This window comes from Lepidothrix coronata, unplaced genomic scaffold (genome assembly GCF_001604755.1).
Source record: "Lepidothrix coronata isolate B3197 unplaced genomic scaffold, Lepidothrix_coronata-1.0 Scaffold12, whole genome shotgun sequence".
Classification (NCBI taxonomy): Eukaryota; Metazoa; Chordata; class Aves; order Passeriformes; family Pipridae; genus Lepidothrix; species Lepidothrix coronata.
In genome coordinates this window covers 2735211-2752819 of record NW_016690192.1, presented here as the reverse complement: position 1 = coordinate 2752819, position 17609 = coordinate 2735211, and the positions used below count along the sequence as shown (strand labels likewise).

Genomic DNA, 17609 nt, shown 5'->3' with positions numbered 1-17609 from the left:
GGAGATTCCTCTTTCCCTTTTCCATACACACCATATCACACCACCCTGTGCACTGGTGGGAGACCCGACCTCACGTGCGAGTTCCAGTTGGCTCAGGTGCAGACACACCCTGGTGCACAGCAGGACACACCAGGTGCTCTTTCTGCAGACACCTGGGTTACAAGGGCTGATGTGATTCCAGCCACCAAGGAGGTTAAGGAACTTACATCAGGTATCCATCACATGAAACGGCCCTAAGAGTTCACCCTAGACCTTGTGCACAATACTGTTTCATCCCAGCACTGTTTGCAGTGCTGCAGACAGTAGAATGGATGATTCTGGAAGCACTTCACCTATTTGAGTTGTTTAGTTATTAATGTGATCCAGCACAGGCTGTGGGTGAAAAATGCCCCGTGTGCAGCTTTAGCGCTGCTGGACATGTGGAACCACTGCAGCCCCAGACAAGCTGCCTCTGGTTTGTGTGGCTGTGCTTGGCATGTTAATGTGGCCTCGGCATGACACAGCTTTGAAGGTTTGCATTATTTATCAGAAAAGCATCCCAGTGGAGAGCACTAACAGGCTCTCCTCCAGCTCACCCTCCATAATGAGTGAGCAATGGAACACCAGCCTACATCTCGGAGAACAGGTGATCCCTCCAGATCCTGCTGCCAAGGCAAACTGCACAGGCTGAGTTGCTTCTCAAAAGTCCATAAAATTCTAGTCAGAGAGAGAAGACTTTGCTCTACAGGACCTCAAACAGACCCACATTGCCTTACAAACAGTAAAATACTTCTTTGCCCCAAATGTTTCACTGTTTCCATTGCATCTGGGAAGCAGCAATAACCATCCCTGTCTGTAGAACAGCAGTGCAGCGTGGGGAAAGCACAGCCCAATGTCTAAAATGCATTCAGTTAAGTTCTCTTCGTGCAAGTTTCTTTCAAATGTAATAATTACCTTTTTAACAAGCCATGGAAACAAGGTGCTTTTATTGTCCACGCTGGAAGCAGTGTGCCACAGGGAAGTATTGAAGAGGATAAATTACCTTTTAAGTTCCATGAATTGGAAAAGCTACAGTTAGTTTCTCCTCTCTCAGTTCCTGATGTTTTAGCAAAAGTAAATTTTCTATGCTGATCCCCTACATAAGAGCTCAGAACAAACATTTTAACGTATACAGCTCTAAAGGTATATTTCTTTTTTGAAGTATTTTTCTGTAATAGTTTTTTTCTCTTCTAAGTACAGTATTGAGTTTTGGGGCCATTCCTGCATGCTGGGGCAGGCTGCAGCAATGAGGGATGGATGTACAGACTGACTCCTTAGCTGTAAATAATAAAAGAAGGAAAAAATTAAACAGAGAAGCTGTGCAGATGGCTTTGAACTACACTCTTTTTCTGACAGCTCAATAAATCATTAATTTTGTGTTCTGCTGTGGATTTTTAAGAGCACTGTTCACCATCCCCTGATCCGTGCATGGTATTTCCATTACACGTCATGTTTTTAAAACTGGCCTCGTTTTTTGTGCTTGAAAATTAGAGACACAAGCTGTGACAATTTTATTGTGAAACTTTTGGTAAACTCTGTGACAACAAAAGCTTTCTGATGGGCAGAGCAACATGGGCACTAACATAAAACATTCTTTAAAACCAGCAAATGAGTTAAATGATCAGAACAACTTCTGTAATTCCAGATGCAAATGATGACGAAGGCTTCGGTTCAACTGTGACAGCGGCTGTGATTGGAATTGTCATTCCTGTGGGTAAGCTGGTTGGATTTAACCTTCGAGGATCACACCCAAGCACCAGTTTTCAGGAGTGGGGTGGGAAAGAGTACAGGAACTTCTGAAATGGGGATAAGTAGCTCAGCTCTGAGAAAATTCTACAAGGATGGCTCCCAACATGGGAACATCCCAGCAGATCCGTGCCTGGCTAACAGCCCTGTCTCTCCTCTCTCCTCAGTGGTCATTGGCCTGCTGTGCATGGGGGGATACCTCATCTGGAGAAACTGGAAACGGAAGAACACTAAAAGCATGAATTTTGATAATCCAGTCTATAGGAAGACAACAGAAGAGGAAGATGAAGACGAGATCCACATTGGGCGGACGGCCCAAATCGGACACGTGTACCCAGCAGTGAGTGTCTGAGGGACAAGGGGAATTTTGTTGAGAGTTTGGATACAGAATTTCAATTATTGTGGGTTATTTGCCATATAACAACAAAAACAGAACTTTTTTAATATCATTGATCAGGCAGAAGCCTAAACTTCCAGGCAGCTCATGCTGTTGTCTTAGAATACAGTGCTCTGTATAAGATACTCTGCTCAAATGAAGAATAATTGTCCTAATCAAGATACTAAGCTGACAAGCATAAAGGTACCTCAGTGTGGGATAGCTGATTACTTATCCTCTACTGGATTGTTATATCTGTGCTTAGACTGCTACCAAGTGTCTAAACTATCTTAAGGATAAATTGAGTTTCTCTACAAACCAGGGAGACTGCTTTCTCTGCACTAACAGTGTAAAAAAGAGTCTCATTCCTCACAAGGAGGAGTGTGTGAGTTCTGTAAGAAGTTAAGGAAAAGGAGGCTCCCTCCCTGTGGCAGCCCTGGGGAGATGAGCACTGGCAGGTGTAACTGCACTGTGTGTTCAGGAGAGAGCAGAAAGATCCACAAGTAAGGAGTGAAGGCAGTACAGCTCCTATAGGCAGGCAGGTGTGTGGGTAATGCCCCATATCATCTAAAGGCCCTGCACCAGATCACACTAGAGAAGGTGTCATCTCTTACAGGGAACCTAATCCCTTACACAGGGCAGTAAACTTTCCAACACCTCGTTAGTAACACTGGGGCAACTGACCCCATTGGGGGGAAAAAATCACTCCCTAAAATAGCTTTGTCACCGATACACTTGGGACAACAATGAGAGATTCAACAAGAAATACAAGTTAGCAACAGTATCACCATTCCCAGACTTTCTCAAGTGTGTTTCTTCTCCTCCCCAGCGTGTAGCACTGAGCTTAGAAGATGACGGGTTGCCATGAGGACGAAGTTGCTGCTCCAAAACCACACCGAACAAACCTGCTTTGGATCACAGAACCTGCTTCCTCTTTTTGATCGTTATTTATGTTGCAGAAGGGTAACCACAAAGTTATAATGAACTGCAAACATCCAAAGGATGTGAGAGTTTTGTATGTATAATCTTTTATACACATTTTAACTTGTTGCACTACCCATTTGTGATAGTGAATAAGCGACAGCTGAGCTACTAACTCAATGTACATAACCAGCCAGGCTGAAGGCTCAGTAGCTATTGCTTTATTTTAAGACTATATTTATAGATATTTTGTAAATATGTTGAATATGCTTTGTGGCTATCCATCAACATAAGTAAAATAAATTCTGTACAGGCAGTTTAGAAATATTTATTAACAAAATCTGGATTATAAGATCTGTTCTGTAAATATAGTAGAGGGGTGAGAGTATTTATTTTTTGTATGTTTGGCTTGCTGTGCATAGATTATCTGTGTATATATCTATCTGGACAAGATAGATATATAGGCATATAAATATATACATATATATAAGAATATATACATATATTTTAAAACTACTAGCCTACCTTTATGAAAATTAGGGATAATTGAATTTTTACAGGATGTTTGAGAAGTTTGCTTTGAAATCTAAAGACACTAAGTAAGAAAGAGCTGCAGGGTAAGACAGCTGACCAGTGAAGCACTCCTTTAGAAACAGCTCCTGATTTCCATCCTGGCTATTAAGGGTTGCTTTTACATTTTCCAGTCTATCCATGAAGAATCCTCTGCAGTGCTTTTAACTATTTCCTACAGCATTCCAGTCAGGAGAAGCTCCTACAGCACCCAGGGGGTTTGTGTTGTATTGTTGCTTTTTAAACAGCTGGGTACAAATCTGATTTAGGTTTTTTATTTATTTCTAAATGTATATCTAAATGCTTTACCACACTGGGAATCTTGCACCTCTCAAATCAGCTCAGAATTAGCAGAAACCAAGATGTAGCCATATCCTTCCACACAGCTGAAGTGAGCACTCCCCTTGGATCATCAGGAAAAAACTCCACACAATACCTGAAGTCCCTTCCTTCCCTCCTTGCCCTTGTCCCCTGCTCGTACTGACTGAGTCCAGCTCTAAGAGGTGCTGTGGGCAGATGTGGAATTCCTTCAAGTGCAGCAATTACTGCCCATGGAACATCCTGCACACGGCAGGAATCCCAGACTGCAGAGCACTGGGCAAGGAGGCCAGAGCAGGTTAAAAACCCACAGCCTTCCCAGTATCTTTGGCTGGGTCATCCTGCACCTTGTAGAAAAAACACTTGTTTTTTTTCATCTCATTCCGTAAGATTCCCAGGGAATTCTGTGGGAAGTGAATACACTTAGTATCATTGCATAATGAACTGTAACAAATCCTAGAGCAATCTTCCTCATGTTTTTATGTCAGTCCAAGCTTTCATATTCAAGTGAGTAGAAGAAACTCATCCTGAAGGGGTTTGAGGGTTTTTTTTTAACTTTTTAGAATAAATTCACAGTGTAATTTGAGCTGGAAGCTGATTCTTGACTAAGAACAGGAAGAAAGTGTCTAAAGCCCTTACAAACATAATACATACTCTCAAAATGCTTCATGGCCTGCATAGACAATACAGAAGTAATCAAGCATCCTTCTATTCAAAATTTTAGATTTTAAGGCAGTGAAAAAATGAGTGAGGTATCCCATTATTGTTTTAAGGTATGAAGCTCTCTTTCTACAAATCCATGCACTGTGTGCATGAAGAAAAAAGCTGAGCAAAGGCTGTATGTGATAACACTGTAACTAACAGAAGAATGTAAATATATTTGAAAGTTCTACAGTTTTGATACTTTTTTAAGAACATGTACTCACAAACCTGTACAAACCACGTGCAAAAGGCTGCAGGTTTTTTCAAACCCTTGTAAATGAACTCAAGGTGCAGTGCTGATTTCAACCTTTACAGATTTATAGCTACTGAGAAGTCAAACACCAAATTTGTTTTTTAAGAAATTAATTATTTTAAATAATGGTTCAGGTTGTTAGGGTGATATTTAACACTGTAATCATTTCTGATCTGTCTTGTCATACTGAAGTTCTGTTAGAGTAAGTTCTTGCTTGGTGCCTTTTGTGTTTCAGTTCTTAAGTTGCGGACAAAAGGCCCAGGAGGGGCGGGGGGGGCTCTGTGTAACACTTGCTGTACTGGAAACCAAATGAACACGTTTGTAAAACAGTGCACTGTTTCTAGAGAAAGATTAAATTTTTTTATCTGGGACTACTGAACTAATTACTTCATGGTGTCTAAAATGGGTCCATATCATAGTTTGGTCTGAGTTTTCCTTGACTGTGCAAAGCCAGAGTGGGACTCGGGAGCACTGCTGTGAAACAAGGATATTGTGCACAAGGAGGGACAACTGGAGGCATTTTCTGAAATGGCTGGGTGGTTTGGGTGTGACATTCACCTGTGCAGAGAAGCTTGAGCAGGCAGTCAAATGCTCAAAAGACTTTTCCCCTTTCAGGGATTGCTGGATGTCCCCTTTGGTCTGTGTTTGTGGGACATCAACTGCGTAACTTAAAACTGAAGTTACCAGCCAGGGGAATAAAGGAGCCATAAATACCCGGATCCATTAACATGGACCTCCTGAAAACCAGGACAACCAAACTGTGCATCAAATGACCATTTTCTTCCTCCCCCAGGCAATCTGCAGGATGTACCCAAAGCAGCATTAGATATCAGAGCACTGAAGACAATACAACCTTTCCCCATCACGTGTTGGTACAAAGTCCTTTTCAGTCAATTGTTGGCCCTAAAGGAAGCTGCCAAGCAGATATCCCTTTTCAGACACATGGGATATTACCAAACTAATATGGACTTGTGTACTGGTAAATATTGGTGGTGTAGTTTTCTATTTAACTGAAAACAGGTTTTTCTTAGTTTAAAATATTTCTCAATTCCAGTTAAATATTTTAGCAGAGTAATAGGGTAGCAAATAGAAAAACTGAAAACAACAACAAAAGCAACAGCTCCAGGTCTAAACAGAAAGGACAGAACAAATGAAAAGTGAAAGAGCCTCATAAGAGGGTCCCAGGTAGGTTTGGGATTGCCTAAACAACTTTTTTTTTTTACTTTATGCTCTATTAGCAATAAAATTCCGGTGGTTTGTTTCACTTTTTTACACACAGTAGCTGTACAGTCTGAGCTAATCCACACCAATCCTGTGCTGCCTACTTCCCTTAAGACACTGTACAACTACATGGACTCATACTCACACTGTTTGTTCACCATCCAATCAGCCCTTTAACTTTGGGAACCAGTTTTAAATCTGCCTTCCTAATTTACATCCTTGCCTGGAAGCAGGGGCTGTAGTATAGCCATGGGCTGTAGCAAACTCTCACTGCTCCATTTGGAGAGTTGTGCCAATTCCGGTTGTCTCCTAAATGCAGTGTCAACGCTGGAAGGGTTCAAACAGAAAAAAGATGTACAGAATGGGATACAGAAGCCACCTTTTGGATTCCAGCCACAGTCCATTTGCACATTAATATGCTGGGTGCTCAGTGGCCAGCTCAAAACCCCAATTAACAGACACACACTCCCTCCTCCTTCCTCTGACGGTCCTGGGGCTCTCTACTCCAACAGGAATGCTCTGTAAGGGTTTGCACCGATAAGGATTCCCTAGAAATGGCACTCTGGTTGATGAAGGCATTGGTACAGTCCCAGGTGGGGACAACAGAGTTGTTCCAGTCACTGTTTGAGGGTTGTTGTGGATTGTCCTGCCGACAAAACGGGGCTGCAGAGACCAAACTGGCTCTTCTCAGCTAGACAAATGTGCCTGGCCAACCTTTGCCAAGCTCATTACAGCTCGACCAGCAGGGAATGAACTGAGCCAGCACAGCTTGTTTTAACTGTACAGCTGCGAGCACGGACTCCCCAGCCAAGACAAAAACCTCACGGAATGAAATTTTACACAGGTAAAGATGAACTTGTGGCTTTTGCTATCACAGCAGCAGACACAGTGACACAAACCATCAGCTTCACAGCAGATTACCTCCCCCCAGAGGCACCCCACCTCCCTCAGGGTGCTCAGTGTGGATTTGCCATCCCAGCAGCAGGAGCAGAGGAAGCCAACAAGCACCATTAGGGCTGAGCTCTCAGCTCTCACAGGAGGGTAGCAATGCTGCCTTGTATCTGTACCTCTGCATCAGCAAGCACAATGTGAATTAACGTGCTTTAACAAACAATACTCTTTTTCAGATTATTTGCAGCAATCAAATTTCCCTGTGTTACCTCAGCAGGAGAACATTTCCTCTCAGGATTAGCTGCTGCTGCCACGCTCTCCACACTATTAAGGCAACCACTGTAATCTTGTCAGTCACGATAAGGCAGAGCCTTAGCAGGGAGCTGGAGTTCTGACAGGGAGATGAGCAAATCTCCCTGATAGGCCCAGCCTGGTTCCATGGATGGTGTACACAGGATTACTGGAGACTGAACTGATAATTTTTTTTTGTCTTCACATCAGTTCTGTTCTTCAGCCCTTGCCTACAGGTCACCAAGTCAGGGGAAGAGTAGAGCTTGTATCTGTGGTTCCTGGCCAGGTACAAGTGAGGCCAAATAACAGAGACATTCCAAATCACCCTATTCAGGATTTCATCTGCTGAGTCTGCCAATCAAGGAATTAATTATTTCCAACTGTAGTAATTTATTTTCATGCATATATTCCCCCACTGGGGCTTAGCTAAAAGCACATACATTAGTTTAATTAATTAGTGTTATGTGTAAAGGATGATGGAAAGCCTTATGACCAAACATTCAGGAAAAATCCCTGGATCTATATATTTTACCTAAATAAGACTTAAGCAAAGATAACACCTTGAAATGATACTTAGAAGATAAACAATACTTGGAAAGATACGTTTAGGTCTAAATTTTATTTACAAGAACTTTCTTACAGAGGCTAAGTTGACTTTTAGACTTCCTGTAATAATGAAAAATCAACATGAAATTACTGGAACTTTGCATTAATAGTAGCAATATCTGAAATAAAAAGCCTGACCTCATGAACTGACTTCCTATTACGTTGATGCTCAGGGCATCAGCAGCAATAAAACTCATGAAGAAGTTTGTAATAAAAACTTTTTCAATCACATCAGCAGGGGAGGTGAACAGAAGCTGTTGCTGTAGAGAAAACTCATGGTGAACATGTAATTTTAATTTTGCATACAACCTCGATCTTCCCATCTTAAAACAGACCTACTGCAGCTGGAGGAGACGCTGAGGAGGTCAAAGAAAACTGAGGAGGATTTGACATTTTTCAAAGCTGCAACTCAGAAAGACACAACTGAGAGGATGTACAGTACCTGTAAATAAAATCAGCAATGGTGCAGAGAAAGCACTAGGATGTAATTATTTCTCTAAGTATCCATTATAGCTACTAGGAGACAGGAGATGGGGTAAATGGAACGAGTCTGATCCAACATGAGAGAATCCTGATGATCAGATGAGTAATTTCTCTTAATTGCTTTTCCTTCCTTTTCAATCATCACCTTATTTACTACAGAACATGGAATTTCTTTTAGACAATACAATAACTGTAGCTTATCAGACATACTGTCCACGTGAACAAAGCAGTTCATGGACCTCACATGGCTCCATGCTGGAGCCACATCAGACCCAGATGAATTAATTAAGAAGCCATGACAGAAGCATCTGATGATGATGCATTTGTTTGTAGCTCATTACTCTGGACTTTCAGCCACACTGTGCCAGGAATTAGCTGCAGTTATGGTTTCCCATAGCAACAAGGTATATGGGACTAATTGCTCAGGAAAAAACAGCTGACTGGGAGCTGTACCTCCCACAGGGAGCTGAGCCAGGTGTTCCCTAGGTATTCAGGAAAGTAAAACAAGGCTGCTCCATGTGCATCTGCAATACAGCTTGAACTTGGTCCACTCGTGTTCACAGCAGCAGCTCTTGTACCACACCCACACTGCTTCAGAGAGGCCTGATCATGCCAAGGAAGGAGGGACTAAACCCACTGAACTTCCCCCAGATTCCCCTGTTCTCATTAATTTAGAAAGAAATGAGCACAGGTAATTCTAGGTCTCTGCAGTAGGGTAAGATAGGAGATTAACTTTCACAGGCATTTACAGTTTATAATAAAAATGTAACAAGTATACGTGTCATCGTGTCTTAATATTAACCACTGATTTTTTGAAGTACCAAGCACTGAACAGTATGTAAATGCAGGCTATACACATGGTAAGAGGCACTCCAGATTTGTTAGGAACGGGCACAACTCAGCAAACAAGGAATCCCATAAGAACACATTCTCCTAAATGCTTCACCCCAGCCCAAAGCAAAGAAACAAATCCAGCCTGGATAGACTTCAACATTAAATGCTCAGTAAGCTATCATTCAGAATTTCTGTTTCCCCACTGTGCCTTCAAAGTAGAAAGCAAATGGTTTCATTTTGAATCTACTGCATGGGTGGGTTCAGTTAATTGAAGGGGGGGAAAAGCTTCAACTGGCAGGAAAGATGAGGCGACAAAACGAAGATTGCAGTGGTTGGCAAAGGAAAAAGCCAGAAATACATATCCAAAATAATCATGCACACAACAATATAAACTGTACTTTCATCAGAGTTTAGTAAGTCTTGTGCACAGAGCTGTGCTTACAAAGTCCCTGTTACTCAGTTCACTGTCCCTCCACAGACCAGCTCTGCACTGACTGTGCCTTAAACGTGACTGCAGAGCCAAGTGCTGCGGGTAACACCAACCACTGCTCATCTCTAGTCCCTGCCCTGACAATGTGCTGTCACATCAGAGACGGCATCTGTTGTTTTCACCTCACAGGGCAGAGGTGTATTTGGCAAATTCACCACCCAGACACCAGACAGGGCAGGGAATTGGAGCTTTCTGAGGAGCTCAAACAGCAAAGCATCAAACCCCTGCTCACGTCCTGGCCCAACATCATAACACACATCAGCACGTGTGCCTGTGCATTTCTGGGATGCACAGTTATCTCCCTCTTTCCTGAGGAACCCGAGTGCCATTGTGTGACCTACACAGGCAGGCTACAAAAGGCTCCATTTAATGCTAAATACTGCAGCAGTGCCTTCTCATGTGCAGGTACAGAAGCCTTTTAATTTCAGTGAGTGGCTTCAAGGCAAAAACCCTAATGAAGACAACATAATTTGCAGTGTCAGTAGCTATTAATGCTACGAGGGCTACAGGACACACTGAGCTTTGATTTAATATCTCCCTCTTAGAGCATATTCTGCCTTCATAATAAGAACAAGGCCAAGGAGGAATAACCTCCAGCTGCTCCTGCAGATCAGGAGCCTACTGCCATACATTATTTTGATTGACATTTTCTGCTTTGAGAAAAATCAACACACAGTGCCATCAGAATACTGGTCATCAGATCCAAAGAATATCCAAAAAGATGTCAGATCAGATTCATAAAGCATTATTTACTATCATTTTGAGACTTGAGAGAGCATCTCTTGCTCCCTTGGGCTCCAGGGGAGCTCTGATCCCAGTTAGCTATCCTTTCCAAATTAAGCAGAAACTTGGCTGGTTGACTCTGATCTTATGCAATATCTACTTTTGTCTGCTTACCCCCACCTCTGCAGCAACCTCTTCTTCTCCACCAACATTTTGGAAGTGTAAATGGTGATAAAAGCATAAACAAAGCTTGCTTCCAGAGAGGGTGAGAGGAACTGATAAGGAAAGTGCACAAAATGTGAGTGACTGAGAGCAACAGCAATAAGAAAGAACCAAAGGGCAGCTGGGCTGGAACTCTGGGAGGGCAATGGCCTCAGCTGACACTTATTCAGATTTGATAATCCGTTAACAAGGAATTTTAACCTCCAAGTGCAGACACACAGGTGTTACTGACAAGAAACTCAAGCAACTAGAAGGAAAAAATACAGAGGGTAACTTTTTAGATGTGAATTCCTGTCAGCCTTTGGCACCTGATCATTAGTGCTGGTACTTAGTATAAAGCAAAAATTTTTGGCAGTTTGAAAATTGTGCCCACATATAATTATTGTGCTGGCAGTCACTATATTCAACAAGATCATGCAAAGAAGTGCATGGTAATTTCTGATAAAAAGAAAGGCAACTCCTCCAGCCACTTCTTTATGCTACTGTGACAACACAGGAACACAAAGGTGATTGCTTTCTTTTCTGCCACTACCCTAAAATTAAGCCCTTCCCCACTGACACTCACTTGGCTTAACACCTCTGAGATGATGAGCACATTGAGGTAAACCTTTTTCAGTTCCTCTTTAATCATCTCAGAGACAGCTGGAGCAAAACTGAAGTCAGGCAAACAGGCCAGTGAGGAGCTGGCTGTAAAGAAATTACTATTTCCTTAGTAGAAGAATCACAATATAAATTTCACATCAGACCTCTATATTTTTAAATATTTTCATTTTTCTTTCTTATTCCATGCAAAAAAACTCAGTCACTGTCTTCTACTGACACTTCATTTTGAGACAGAATGCAATTCACTCCCCTAAGTTACCAGAGAGGGAATCTCTTCAAGCTCTTGAATAGTGAACAAAACATGAGAAAAATCTATACTACACTGCAGGACAAACTACCCAGTTGAGCTGAGTTGTCTTGGGACAGGTGAAGTCAGAGGGAAAAAATAAGAGAGGAAAAAAATGCAAGAAAAGAAAAAGAACTTCAGTTACAGCAGAAATAATGCAGTTTTAATGGACCATGGAATATCAGATACCCAGCAAGAAGATGACCTTTTCTCCAGTGCTGAAATAACAAAGCCACAGAACACAAACGGTGATAAACCAACTTCAACTTTACAAAATCAATTTATGTGAGAATAAAAGAACAAAAGACATGACCTTTTCTTAGCTATTAAATAAACTAAATCCATTCTACTGAAGTCTTCTTTTTGAACAAAAGTTATTGCCTGACCTTTCTTATTCCAGTGCAGGATGCCAAGTGATTGGGCAAAGCATTTTAAGCTCTTTTGTTCTTCCTAAATCAGAGGTTTGTGCCACCACAGAGGGGAAAACAGTGCAGATCCTTCCTAACCCCAGCACAGGAGCTTCTGTAGGTACCACCAGAGATCTGTAACGTGGCCCAAAGACATGGGGCAAAGACCACACAGGCTGGTGCTGGAATAGGAGCAGATATTTAGGCTGGAATAGGACTGGGTATCCAAACCAGCCCTGTATCTCCACAGGATCCTGCAACACACAGGTATCAGTTCTTGACCTGCACAATGAAGGCTATTAAAAGTGATCTGTGTTAATGGAACATTATTACATCAACACTGAGATTTTATACCTAACACTGATACAATTTTGTACGATATTCTCAAGGAATCAGAGGCATAAAATGCATTTCCTGAAATTATCCCTTTCTGTGATATTACCACGAGATGAGTTCTTAGTAATTTATTGGATTCTCTACACTAACTGTTCTATAAACAGTACAAAATAAAAATATAATGTAAATGAATGATAATTACATAATTTAATGTTAGTCTAAACATAATTTCATCTGTAGGTTTTCTCTTGTGGGGTCAGTGTCCAAATAATGTTCAACAGGTGGATTTTGCTGACTGGGATAACTGCAAAATAGGTTTATTCATTGAAAATAGAAACGTGTCATTATTTCCAATCCTTCTAATCCCAAGATCCATCTGTGAGCAAGATATTTTATTTGATGTACAAAAAACATGTGCATGTGCATTTGCATACGTGGAAATGTGTAAAAATACACACATTAATTCCCGAGGCTGCTCTGTTAAACACTGTCAGTAAGGTGCTGCTCATGCACCATCCTGTGGTTTAACAGGACAGACTCACAGGAATCCTGACTGACTGGAAATCAAGAATCATTTTCTGAGACAGACAAATCACTTTATTATAAGAAATAACTCCTGGCTTCTGGAAGGGGATTAGTGTATTACAGGCAGTATCATCATTTTCATCTTCGCTTGGGTTTCCATCCTCCTGTTTTCTCTTTTTTATCATTGAAAAACTGCCAGTGAGATGAACATGGAACAGAACTAATCTGATGGCTCCTGGGGTCAGGAGAGCAGCTGTGCTCAGCAAAACAGAATTTTGAACAAGTTGACCAAGAAATCTTTGAGATCAGGGAAGAAGGACAGGAGAACATCAGGACTGAGAATTATGTCTCCTGACTGTGAAATATTAGTGCTCAAAACTCAGAATCTGAGATCATATGTCTCCATGTAGTATAGAAGGGACAATCTTTTGCCAAAAACCGTAGAGAAGGTGGAGAGAAAAAATGCTGGTATCTTCAGAGCTGAAGAACAAAGAGCATTAGTGACCACGAGGATCGATGACACTGCTAATCCAGGGCCTGCCCATCTATTGCTCCCAAGAGCTCTGAGAGCCCTGATCAAAAGCCCCAGGGTCCTGTGAAAAAGTACATTTACTGATACAGCAATCTTCTTCTGGATAAAGGAGAGAAGGGTTGCCATGGCAACCCTGAAGGAATTCAGCACATCACCTGCACACAAAGTCTATCTGCAAGGGCTCTCTGGAAAGTTGGGGGTTTGCCTGCTTCTAGTTAGGGGTCCCTGGAAATTGTACCAAGGTCCTCCAAAGAAGGATTGCACAGGAAATGGATGGGACTTCTGCATCCACCAGATCAAAGGCTGCTCAGAGGTACAATTATCTATGTAGAAGGAGAGCACTGTAATTTTCTTGACAAAGATTTTCAAATAGCTGTAAAGAGCTGGAGAGTCTGATGTGTGCAGGGAACAAGCAAGGCCTGGAAGCTTTCTGTGACAAGGCAAACATGCCAGAGTTGTTAATCTTCTTGCTAATGAAGCCTCGTGTTTGGATTTCCTGACCTACTACATCAGTTTCCTTCTTTCTAGAATAAGGGAAAAGCAAAGAACCAAAAATTGGAATCAAATACATTGGAAGAACAAGTTGTTTAGAAGCAACGACAAGTAGGAGCAAAAATGAACTGCAAAACCAACTAAAACATATGCAGAAATGCAGGTAGAAACGGTAGAAATAGATAAAATTCAATTCAGCTTCATGTCAAAGTGTAGCAGAGAACATGAGGTAAAATCTAAAAGTTTCTGTTCTATATGCACTGCCCCTGGTCTCTCAACTCTGCAAAGTTTGTGAAACTCTGGTGTGCCAAAAGGCCCTGTGAGATGATCAAAACATCAATTTGGTAAAATTAGTACAGTGTTTACTGCAGCTAAAGCAAGGCCATATGGGAGCAAAGAGGTTTCTTTGCAGCCCTTGTCTGAAGTATCATCTTGAGCAGCTCCCCACAACAAGGATGCCCTTTGAAGTGCCATGGCCCAGGACCAGGGCTTTCCAACCAAGGAGGTAAAATGTTCAATGCTCCTTTGGGTATGTCCACAAACATACAGCCCTTTTGTGGACATAACCCACCCCTGAAGGAAGGTCATGGGCTGAAGGTTAAATAAATACCTGTGTTTGCTCCCTGCCACCTGGGGAACCTTCGAGCAGAGCTTGGCAGTCTTGTTTAAACAAAATCAGCTTTCACAGAAATACATGACCAGAATGCAGCACTTGGCCAATGACTAAACAAAGAGCCTGAAACCTGCAGTGACATAAAATACCTCTCTCTCATATAATACCAACATTTTGGGGAACTACTTAGAGGACAATTCACAAAGGCTAATTCCAGTCAAAATGTGCAGATTCTTTCTCAGAAGCAACCATTGGGGACAAGCTTCCCCATTACAGCCCTTGTAACTACGTCTGTAAAATTCTGAAGTGAGAATTAAAGCACTTCTGCAAATACTATTGTGTGAGTTGAAGCCACAGTTCTATAATGAAAAAACACAACTATTTAAATAATATATATTTTCTTAAATTATTTGTAGAAATAAACTATAAAGAGGGGGATTCATCTGTACTGGACTAGTTACCCTTCCAGGCCAGTTCTCATACACTGCACTGCACCCCAACTTCCAGCCCTGCCAAACCCAACAGATTCACATGGGGCTGACTTTACAAATGAGAAAGTCAGTTACATTATAAACTTGCATTTGGCACAAAAACCACCTACAGAAAAAGCAGAGAATCAAAATCAATCAAACCCAAAAAGCTTCATTAAAATACACTGAAAGATTCACATGAGAGAGCTGCTCTTGTCTGGGGGCAGGGGGATGAACCTGGCAACTGTGACAGACCCTTCCAGGCCTGTTTTCTATTAACTCCCATTAATCTTCCTCCTTTTCAGGCACTCCTTTACACATCCGAGTCTATGTGAGGCTCGGGATTTTTTCTTATAATACACATGTCAATACACCCCCCTTTTGTTTGCTCAGCCACCACCAGGGAGTTTTGTCTTGTGAGCAATGAACATCTTTCAGTCACTAACCAGCCCCAGCAGCCCAGCACTGCAGGGAAATCCTCACCTCAGAGAGCAACAAGGTCATTTCACTTGGCACCAGAACAGCCAGTGGGCCTTTACAGACCTGTACTTTTAGCCAAGTAGATAAAACTTATCCACATCACAATTTTAAGATACAAATCAGGCTGTTTTTTCTAAACAGTGTTTTACAAAGCACAGCTCAGTGTTAACACAGAGACCCACAGTCAGTTTGTCTCCAGCAGACACAACAGGCTGCTGACTCAGCTGTATTTTGATACTAATTATCTTTCACACAATGCAGAGGCACAGGAATTAACGTTCTTCAAAACTAGAATAGGATTCTCTTCCCAGCAGCTAAAGAAGTAACACAGGCATAACAAGGATCTATGTGCAAAGTCAAGGTCCACACCATGAGAACATCAAATGCTACTGAACACATTTTAAAGACACATTTTATGGATGTATTAACTTTCAAAGATTACTCAGTCAGTGAAAGTAGTTTCTTTGATAAGGGAGTCACTAAGAATTAAAGCCTCTGTAGCTACAATGGGAAAGAATTGCATAAAACTGTGTATGTTTAGAACATGGTCTCACCAGTTACAGACATGGAAAAATATCAGAAAACAACCTGAATTATTTGGCATCTGTGAAACAATTTCTGTCACCCAGTTCTCCGAAGTGCCCAGCGTCTCTAGTGAGGAGATAAAAATAGCAGGAATGCAACTATTTCAACAAACAATCATAAATCTTAGAATGTTAAAACTAAGNACTGTGTATGTTTAGAACATGGTCTCACCAGTTACAGACATGGAAAAATATCAGAAAACAACCTGAATTATTTGGCATCTGTGAAACAATTTCTGCCACCCAGTTCTCCGAAGTGCCCAACGTCTCTAGTGAGGAGATAAAAATAGCAGGAATGCAACTATTTCAACAAACAATCATAAATCTTAGAATGTTAAAACTAAGATAAATTAGGGATCCAAAGTAGGTTGATTTATTTGAGCTATCTGCTCTTTTACTGACATGAGAAAACCCCCCAAACAAATAGAAATATTCAGAGCATGTTTATCCAATTTCTCCCATTTCTCCAAGTCCCAGAGATATCTGCTCCCCGCGGGTCAGAAGTGAAAATCATGGACATTTTGCTCTTCTTAAAAAAGCAACAACCCCCCCCCAACTCAATGCCCTTATAAACCAGTATCAGTTCAAGATTCCATATGCACACTGTTACATTACAGTGTAAAATAACGCTAAAAATGTGTATTAATAGAGACATTTTCTTCAGAGACAGAACAATCACTATTTGCACATGCTTTTAGGCGGAATGAAAGGAACCACAATGTACACATTCCTCTTTCACAAACACATCCTTAAGCCAACGCACTCAAGCGTAGTATGTTTTCGACTGTGAGTGTGTCAAGATAACCCGAACACCCCTGCCAGCAACACTCCATCCATTGTATCACCATCAAACATGACATTTATTTTAAGAATACAAAAACCCTAATAAACACACAGCAAAAAGCATTTTTATCTCACCCATAATATGCATTTATCGCAAAATGTATTAGTATACAGAAGTCAGACAGTTGACACCGCCAGGAGGAATTAAAATGCAGGTTCTCGGGATAACTCATATTCCAGTTTGCTCTTCCTTCCAACACAGTAATTTAACAAAAATACATTAAGTACCGATATTCCTGAAAAGGCTTATAAACAATTTAGACAATTACAGTAGAGTCATTCTCTCACAAAAAAAACCCCAAACAAACCTCTGAACCTGAAGACAAACCAGACAGTACTTGGTATTATCTTTAGACTGGATGACCAAGTTCACACAATAAGCAGGATAAACCACCTAAATGAAAAATCACCAGTGTAAAACCCATTTCCAGTTCTACCACAATACAAAATGCCCTCCCACATTCTGTGTCCTCAGTGAAAAGTGTCCCACTGCTGATCAGCACAAGAGACACTCTACGTCTGAATTTTTCTTTCAGAAGGGAATATTATACAGAAGGGCCTGTCTCTGGCCATCTTCTTTCAGCAGTTCCAAAGAGCAAAGGGGCAGGTGTTACCCCCAGTCCTCAAACTTCAGGCCACTGGTGATGAGGGACCTCAACAAACCAGTCCCAGTGAGGCACCAAACTGCCTCAGGAGACAGAAATGTGGGCACTGTAGTTATTTTCATTCTGATTAAAGGCATATACACACAGTGGTTGCTCTGTCTCTGAAGA

The 17609-nt window shown here is 41.5% G+C and overlaps 1 protein-coding gene and 1 long non-coding RNA gene across 4 annotated transcripts in view; one reads left to right on the top strand and one right to left on the bottom strand.

Moving 5' to 3' along the window:
* The window catches only part of LRP8 (LDL receptor related protein 8), a 172060-nt gene extending 166773 nt beyond the window's left edge, over positions 1-5287 (top strand). For both annotated transcript variants that reach the window (XM_017805329.1, XM_017805327.1), the window contains 3 exons: positions 1664-1732; positions 1932-2104; positions 2970-5287. In XM_017805329.1, the coding sequence (XP_017660818.1) occupies positions 1664-1732; positions 1932-2104; positions 2970-3008 (281 nt within the window). In that variant the 3' untranslated portion in view covers positions 3009-5287. The remainder of the gene's footprint in view (positions 1-1663; positions 1733-1931; positions 2105-2969) is intronic.
* Positions 7-17609, bottom strand: part of LOC108492741 — an 18356-nt gene continuing 753 nt past the window's right edge. Inside the window, exons 2-3 of one of the 2 annotated variants that reach the window (XR_001873207.1) lie at positions 16200-16262; positions 7-1296 (exon numbers count right to left, since the gene is read on the bottom strand). This is a non-coding gene — a long non-coding RNA (uncharacterized LOC108492741). Of the gene's footprint in view, positions 1297-6355; positions 6453-16199; positions 16263-17609 lie in introns of those variants that run through there. The other variant, XR_001873208.1, reaches the window with a different exon arrangement.